The sequence below is a fragment of the Oncorhynchus mykiss genome, chromosome 16 (genome assembly GCF_013265735.2).
Source record: "Oncorhynchus mykiss isolate Arlee chromosome 16, USDA_OmykA_1.1, whole genome shotgun sequence".
Lineage (NCBI taxonomy): Eukaryota > Metazoa > Chordata > Actinopteri > Salmoniformes > Salmonidae > Oncorhynchus > Oncorhynchus mykiss.
In genome coordinates, this window is record NC_048580.1 from 72,413,650 (window position 1) to 72,422,792 (window position 9,143).

At 43.5% G+C, this 9,143-nt stretch overlaps 1 protein-coding gene across 1 annotated transcript in view; it reads left to right on the forward strand.

Annotated features, from left to right (window-relative positions):
- Positions 1–5,711, forward strand: part of LOC110491175 (sodium-dependent neutral amino acid transporter SLC6A17-like) — a 47,867-nt gene extending 42,156 nt beyond the window's left edge. The window contains exons 9-12 of the mRNA XM_036947725.1: positions 136–331; positions 2,224–2,383; positions 2,724–2,886; positions 5,203–5,711. Of these exons, the coding sequence (XP_036803620.1) occupies positions 136–331; positions 2,224–2,383; positions 2,724–2,886; positions 5,203–5,577 (894 nt within the window). The 3' untranslated portion in view covers positions 5,578–5,711. The remainder of the gene's footprint in view (positions 1–135; positions 332–2,223; positions 2,384–2,723; positions 2,887–5,202) is intronic.
- Positions 5,712–9,143: the final 3,432 nt, after the last annotated feature.

Sequence of the window (9,143 nt, forward strand, 5' to 3'; positions counted from 1 at the left end):
CAACACCCAAAGCACTTCCAACATCATCTACAACCACTTTTAGATGGAAAAACAGTCGTCTCATTATATGAAGTGAAATACAGTGAGGACACATGGATAAAACATCACTCTTTCCCTCCCTCTCTCTTTCTCTAGGCAGTGCAGGGAACAGGCCTGGCCTTCATCGCCTTCACTGAGGCCATGACCCACTTCCCTGCCTCTCCCTTCTGGTCTGTCATGTTCTTCTTCATGCTGATTAACCTGGGGCTGGGGTCCATGATCGGCACCATGACAGGGATCACCACACCTGTACTGGACGCCTTCCCCAAGATCCGCAAGGAGTTCCTCTGTGGTAAGGCTTCTATTGGTTGGTTGGAGGATTCTTTATCAGTCAGAAGTCAAAGGTCAGCCAATGGCTGTTGAAAGAGACTATACAGTGCCTTGCGAAAGTATTCGGCCCCTTTGAACTTTGCGACCTTTTGCCACATTTCAGGCTTCAAATATAAAGATATAAAACTGTATTTTTTTGTGAAGAATCAACAACAAGTGGGACACAATCATGAAGTGGAACGACATTTATTGGATATTTCAAACTTTTTTAACAAATCAAAAACTGAAAAATTGGGCGTGCAAAATTATTCAGCCCCCTTAAGTTAATACTTTGTAGCGCCACCTTTTGCTGCGATTACAGCTGTAAGTCGCTTGGGGTATGTCTCTATCAGTTTTGCACATCGAGAGACTGACATTTTTTCCCATTCCTCCTTGCAAAACAGCTCGAGCTCAGTGAGGTTGGATGGAGAGCATTTGTGAACAGCAGTTTTCAGTTCTTTCCACAGATTCTCGATTGGATTCAGGTCTGGACTTTGACTTGGCCATTCTAACACCTGGATATGTTTATTTTTGAACCATTCCATTGCAGATTTTGCTTTATGTTTTGGATCATTGTCTTGTTGGAAGACAAATCTCCGTCCCAGTCTCAGGTCTTTTGCAGACTCCATCAGGTTTTCTTCCAGAATGGTCCTGTATTTGGCTCCATCCATCTTCACATCAATTTTAACCATCTTCCCTGTCCCTGCTGAAGAAAAGCAGGCCCAAACCATGATGCTGCCACCACCATGTTTGACAGTGGGGATGGTGTGTTCAGCTGTGTTGCTTTTACGCCAAACACAACGTTTTGCATTGTTGCCAAAAAGTTCAATTTTGGTTTCATCTGACCAGAGCACCTTCTTCCACATGTTTGGTGTGTCTCCCAGGTGGCTTGTGACAAACTTTAAACGACACTTTTTATGGATATCTTTAAGAAATGGCTTTCTTCTTGCCACTCTTCCATAAAGGCCAGATTTGTGCAATATACGACTGATTGTTGTCCTATGGGCAGAGTCTCCCACCTCAGCTGTAGATCTCTGCAGTTCATCCAGAGTGATCATGGGCCTCTTGGCTGCATCTCTGATCAGTCTTCTCCTTGTATGAGCTGAAAGTTTAGAGGGACGGCCAGGTCTTGGTAGATTTGCAGTGGTCTGATACTCCTTCCATTTCAATATTATCGCTTGCACAGTGCTCCTTGGGATGTTTAAAGCTTGGGAAATCTTTTTGTATCCAAATCCGGCTTTAAACTTCTTCACAACAGTATCTTGGACCTGCCTGGTGTGTTCCTTGTTCTTCATGATGCTCTCTGCGCTTTTAACGGACCTCTGAGACTATCACAGTGCAGGTGCATTTATACGGAGACTTGATTACACACAGGTGGATTGTATTTATCATCATTAGTCATTTAGGTCAACATTGGATCATTCAGAGATCCTCACTGAACTTCTGGAGAGAGTTTGCTGCACTGAAAGTAAAGGGGCTGAATAATTTTGCACGCCCAATTTTTCAGTTTTTGATTTGTTAAAAAAGTTTGAAATATCCAATAAATATTGTTCCACTTCATGATTTTGTCCCACTTGTTGTTGATTCTTCACAAAAAAATACAGTTTTATATCTTTATGTTTGAAGCCTGAAATGTGGCAAAAGGTCGCAAAGTTCAAGGGGGCCGAATACTTTCGCAAGGCACTGTATGTTGTATGCCTTACTTTGAATTGGTAAGCATCCGAAATGTAGTCATATAATCAGCCTGACATCTTTCTTTCTCTAGTCCTCCTCTCTCAGTAGGCAGTTGCATCGTAGTCTTCTTTTGTGGTCTGTAGGTATGATTATTAATGTTTCCTCCTCCTCTTCCTCCTCTTCCTCCTCCTTCCTTCTCAGTTGGTTGTTGCATTGTGGCGTTCTTCTGTGGCCTGCTGTTCGTCCAGCGCTCCGGGAACTACTTTGTGACCATGTTTGATGACTACTCAGCTGGCCTGCCTCTCACTGTGGTGGTTATGCTGGAGAATATATCTGTAGCCTGGATCTACGGCACTAAGAGGTACTGGATGCGTAACATGACACAAGGAACGTACATATTACCTTACAGCAGTGCCTAGGAGAAATAGCTTTGTAAAATTGATTGTGTTCAAAATTCTCTTTTGTTCATCCCCACCTTAATCTCCTTCCTTCCTTCCTTCCTTCCTTCCTTCCTTCCTTCCTTCCTTCCTTCCTTCCGTCCATCCATCCGTCCATCCATCCATCCTTCCTCTCTCTCTTTCTGTCTCTCTCTCTCTCTCTCTCTCACTCTCTCTCTCTCTCTTCTCTCTCTCTTCTCTCTCTCTCTCTCTCTCTCTCTCTCTCTCTCTCTCTCTCTCTCTCTCTCTCTCTCTCTCTCTCAGGTTCATGCAGGACCTAGAGGACATGTTGGGTTTCAGACCTTACTCTTTCTATTTCTATATGTGGAAGTACGTATCTCCTGCCTGTCTCACCGTGCTCATCGTTGCCACTGTGATAGAGATGTCCGTCAGTCCTGCTGGGTACAATGCCTGGGTGCAGGAACTGGTCAGTGAATCTTTACCTTTGTTACACCAGTTTAGCTCTAACGCATTTGTGCTAATCCATCCCATTTCACCTAACTGGAATCTCACTCTTAGTCCAATGGCTACAATAGTGTCAATCTTTTTCATGGTCCTTCGAGCCCGGACGGCACGGTTCTCTTTGAAGCATCTTTTGTTTTCACACACTGTCCCTTTAAAACGATCTCCTCTTGGTCAATGGTTAACTCACCCTCATCTTCCTCGTCACGGACTGCTTCACTTTATACAAAGTGTCTTTAAAAGAATTCACACCCTTTTTAATTCGCTTTGTAAAATTGTTAATTAAATTTATTTCAAAAATTGAAAAAAGCTGAAATGTCTTGAGTCAGTAAGTATTCATCCCCTTTGTTATGGCAAACCTAAATAAGTTCAGAATTAAAAATGTGCTTAATAAGTTGTAAAATCACATAATAATTTGCATGGACTCATTCTGTGTTCAATAAAAAGGTGTTTAACGTGATGTTTTAATCACTACCCCATTTCTATACCCCAAACATACAATTATTCTGTAAGGTCCCTCAATCCAGTAGTGAATATCAAGCACAGATTCAACCAATGCCTCGCAAAGAAGTCGGGCACCCGACTGGTAGATGTGTGACAACATACCAAAAAAAGTGGATACTGGATATGCTTTTGAACAGTAAAAGGGTCAAGTTATTAATTAGGTTTTTGATGGTGTATCAACACACCCGGTCACTTTCTAACTTAGTTGCCAGAGAGTAAGAATAATAACATACCAAAACATGCATCCTGTTTGGAACAATATGCATCCTGTTTGGAACAATATGCATCCTGTTTGGAACAATATGCATCCTGTTTGGAACAATATGCATCCTGTTTGGAACAATATGCATCCTGTTTGCACTATAAAAAAAAATATTGCAAAGAAAATTAACTTTTTAGTCCTGAATACTAAGCATTATGTTTGGGACAAATCCAACACAACACATCACTGAGTACCACTCTTCATATTTTCATTCGTGGTGGTGGCTGCATCATGTTATGAGTATGCTTGTCATCAGCAAGGACTAGGGAGTAAAATTCCAAAATAAAAATGACAGAATAAAGCAAAGCACAGGCAAAATCCTAGAGGAAAACCTGATTCAGTCTGCTTTCAAATTCACATTTCAACCTAAAACACAATGCCAAATCTACACTGGAGTTGGTTACCAAGATGGCATTCAAATCAAATCAAATTTTATTGGTCGCATACACATGGTTAGCAGATGTTCATGTGAGTGTAGCGAAATGATTCTGCTTCTAGTTCCGACCGTGCAGTAATATCTAACAAGTAATCTAACATTGAATGTTCCTGAGTGGCCTTGAAGAGCTTGAAGATTTTTCTAAAGAATAACGGACAAATGTTGTACAATCCAGGCGTGAAGGGCTCTAGAGACTTACCCAGAGAGACTCACAGCTGTACTCGCTGCCAAAGGGGATTCTAAAATGTATTGACTCAGTGGGGTGAATACTTATCCAATTTGTCTTCCACTTTAACATTGCAGAGTATTTTGTGTAGATGTTTTTACCCAAGATGACAATTAAATCCATTTGAACCCCACTTTATAACACAACAAAATGTGGAAAATGTCAATGGGTGTGAAACATATCTGAAGGAACTGTATATTCCATCTATGTTTGTATTTACTGTCCAATCAGTTTATCGTGTGTTTGTATTTACTGTCCAATCAGTTTATCTTGTGTTTGTATTTACTGTCCAATCAGTTTATCTTGTGTTTGTATTTACTGTCCAATCAGTTTATCTTGTGTTTGTATTTACTGTCCAATCAGTTTATCTTGTGTTTGTATTTACTGTCCAATCAGTTTATCGTGTGTTTGTATTTACTGTCCAATCAGTTTATCGTGTGTTTGTATTTACTGTCCAATCAGTTTATCTTGTGTTTGTATTTACTGTCCAATCAGTTTATCTTGTGTTTGTATTTACTGTCCAATCAGTTTATCGTGTGTTTGTATTTACTGTCCAATCAGTTTATCTTGTGTTTGTATTTACTGTCCAATCAGTTTATCTTGTGTTTGTATTTACTGTCCAATCAGTTTATCTTGTGTTTGTATTTACTGTCCAATCAGTTTATCGTGTGTTTGTACGTCATATACACTTCTTTCTTGTGTTTTTATGCAGTTGCAAACCCAATTTCTCAATATTGGGACACTAAAAGCTTTTCTGAATCTGTATCTCAATGTCTCAATCTTCACTCTCCTCCTCTCCCCTCTTCCTCGTCCTCCCTCTCCTCTCTCCTCCCTCTCGTTCTCCCTCTGCTAGGCGTCGGAGAAGTTCCTCTCCTACCCTCCGTGGGCTCTGGGCGTGGCCTACTCCCTCATCATCGCCGCCATGCTTCCTCTCCCCTGCGTCTTCATCGCGCGCCACTTCAACCTGCTCTCTGACGGCTCCAACAAGCTGTCCGTCTCCTACCGTAAAGGCATGACCAAGGACCTCTCTGGTCTAGAGGAGGAGAACGAGTCCCGCTTCATCCTCGGTAAAGGCACCCCCAGCCCCAGCCCCTCTCCCATGCCTTCTCACCGCCCCTACCTGGGGCCCGGCGGAGCCCAGGAGATGACCAACACGGCTGGATATGGTACCGGGACACCGACCAAGACGGGTTATCAGAATATTCATTCGCCAGAGTCCGAACTATGATCGATCTGACTGACTGAAGCACAAGAAACCCTATCTATCAAACCCAACACAACACAACCCCTCCAGAGACAGAGAGAGAGAGAGAAAGAAAGAGCATATCTGTAAAGCACAGCCCCCCCTCTCTCTGCTGTTCACCTAGCTGTAAAGCACAGCCCCCCCCCCCCCCTCTCTGCTGTTCACCTAGCTGTAAAGCACAGCCCCCCCCTCTCTCTGCTGTTCACCTAGCTGTAAAGCACAGCCCCCCCTCTCTCTGCTGTTCACCTAGCTGTAAAGCACAGCCCCCCCCCCTCTCTCTGCTGTTCACCTAGCTGTAAAGCACAGCCCCCCCCTCTCTGCTGTTTACATATCCGTAAAGCACAGCCCCCCCCCCCCCTCTCTGCTGTTCACATATCCGTAAAGCACAGACCCCCCCCCCCTCTCTCTGCTGTTCACATATCTGTAAAGCACAGCCCCCCCTCTCTCTGCTGTTCACCTAGCTGTAAAGCACAGCCCCCCCTCTCTCTGCTGTTCACATATCTGTAAAGCACAGCCCCCCCTCTCTCTGCTGTTCACCTATCCGTAAAGCACAGCCCCCCCTCTCTCTGCTGTTCACATATCTGTAAAGCGAAGCCCCCCCTCTCTCTGCTGTTCACCTAGCTGTAAAACACAGCCCCCCCATCTCTGCTGTTCACCTTTTCGTTAAAGCACAGCCCCCCCCCCTCTCTCTGCTGTTCACCTAGCTGTAAAGCGAAGCCCCCCCCCCCTCTCTCTGCTGTTCACCTAGCTGTAAAGCGAAGCCCCCCCGTCTACTGTTCACCTAGCTGTACAGCCCCCTCCCACTCCCCATAACATAGAACATCTCTGAGCCTAAACACACTTTCATTCTATTCTAAAAAAACCTTCCCCACATCGCCCCTAATCCAAACAAAACCATGGCCCTAAGCAGAGCCACTACCAATGTTGATGTCAGTCCTCGTCCTACATCACTCAGAGGCACAAACGAAGAAGGAGGTTCTCCATTTGAATTCAGCCTTAGAAGGCAGGCAGGGGGTGATTCATCTAAACGCAGATAAGCCAAGCAGCTAGCGTTTGATCATCAGGCAGCGTGTGTGTGTATGTGTGTGTGTGTGTGTGTGTGTGTGTGTGTGTGTGTGTGTGTGTGTGTGTGTGTGTGTGTGTGTGTGTGTGTGTGTGTGTGTGTGTGTGTGTGTGTGTGTGTGTGTGTGTGTGTGTGTGTGTGTGTGTGTGTGTGTGTGTGTGGTAGTGCTCCCCAGCCAGTCCAGGTGACCCCTAGTGTTATAAATAGATGTGATACCCACGTTGGCAACCGGCCCCGGCAACACAGTGCCATGGTGATGAATCCTCTTGTGATGTCATGGAGGAAGGCACACAGACAAGAGGGAATACACACACACACACATAAGAGGGAACGTTGTTGTGCTTTGTCAACCAGCTGTTACCAAGCCGGGTTGTGTTCATTAGGGAAAACATTTTTAAAAGCAGAGTGAAACCAGCTGTTATCAAGCCGGGTTGTGTTCATTTGGGAAAACATTTTTAAAAGCAGAGTGAAAACAACTGTTAAAAAAACAATTGAAACAGGGAGGTACAGCCTGAATGTGTACTAAGGTACTACCTGAAAATGAGAGCACAGATTGTAGTTTTCCGTTGCAACATTTTTTTCTACGGTGTGACCTATTGAACACTACCCAGGTGTGCCGCAAGCCATTATATATGTTGATATCTGTTGACCGTTGTTCAGAAATGGATCAATGGGAAATGTAGGGTTAATTGTTATTGTACATTCCTCTAATCATGTTCTTCGATAAGCACTCTGATCAATCAATGGCACTAATAATAGATTTATTTATGTGAATTGTCAAGTAAAAAAAAAAAAGCCTTTTTATTTAAATGGTTGAGATATTTGTATGATAGTGTGTAGTAATAATAATTATGTGGATAATGTAGTCTCCAATACTGTAGTGTACAAAACGTTTTTGTTGTTGCAATAGAAGACTTGAGCCACCGGGTGGCGCTGTTGGCCACCAGAGGAGTACCTGACATAATCTGTGTGTTTCCTGCCTCTCCATGAAGACAGTGATGACACACACAGAGCACACTGTGGCTCTTTCTAAAAATCCATCCTCTCCTTCATCGCACTGATCTGCAAGAACTGACCAGGTTAAACATTTTCCAAACAGTGCAGATGAAGGGGGGAAAATTATGAGAGGGAGGATTTTTAAGAGATTGAGAATGAGATACATCCAAGCTGTTGCTGGCAGCCAGCCCAGAGATGCTTCGATTCTAATGTTGATACAGGCTATGGTCAACCTGTTGATGGATTCTATTGTTGATACAGGCTATGGTCAACCTGTTGATGGATTCTAATGTTGATACAGGCTATGGTCAACCTGTTGATGGATTCTAATGTTGATACAGGCTATGGTCAACCTGTTGATGGATTCTAATGTTGATACAAGCTATGGTCAACCTGTTGATGGATTCTAATGTTGATACAAGCTATGGTCAACCTGTTGATGGATTCTAATGTTGATACAGGCTATGGTCAACCTGTTGATGGATTCTAATGTTGATACAGGCTATGGTCAACCTGTTGATGGATTCTAATGTTGATACAGGCTATGGTCAACCTGTTGATGGTGCTTGAACAGCATATCTGTGTCTGTCTGCTAAGCCTTTTTAAAGTCGTCTTCATGGAGACATTCTATAGTGTTGTTATGTAGTCTGTAGTCCCAGCCACGTCAGCACTTTACAGCAGGTAGAGACCCTGGAGTTGAACATTAATGACTTTATAGCAGGTAGAGACCCTGGAGTTGAACATCAAGGACTTTATAGCAGGTAGAGACCCTGGAGTTGAACATCAAGGACTTTATAGCAGGTAGAGACCCTGGAGTTGAACATCAATGACTTTATAGCAGGTAGAGACCCTGGAGTTGAACATCAAGGACTTTATAACAGGTAGAGACTCTGGAGTTGAACATCAATGACTTTATAGCAGGTAGAGACCCTGGAGTTGAACATCAAGGACTTTATAGCAGGTAGAGACCCTGGAGTTGAACATCAAGGACTTTATAGCAGGTAGAGACCCTGGAGTTGAACATCAAGGACTTTATAGCAGGTAGAGACCCTGGAGTTGAACATCAAGGACTTTATAGCAGGTAGAGACCCTGGAGTTCAACATCAATGACTTTATAGCAGGTAGAGACCCTGAGGTTGAACATCAATGACTTTATAGCAGGTAGAGACCCTGAGGTTGAACATCAATGACTTTATAGCAGGTAGAGACCCTGGAGTTGAACATCAAACACTGATTGAACAGAAAACCACCGACAGAGCATGTCTTGTCTGTCTGCAGCAGTAGTCACAACAGGACTGTCATTAAAAATGATACTATTAGAAGTGATAGACCTGTAATGATGGCCATACAATACAGAATACCCAGCACACAAATAGCACAGGATCTAAAGTGCAGGCACAAACATAGAAATCCTCTCGATTGTGGATCACAGCCACATGTTGCTCGGGACTGCTTGTGGATCACAGCCACATGTTGCTCGGGACTGCTTGTG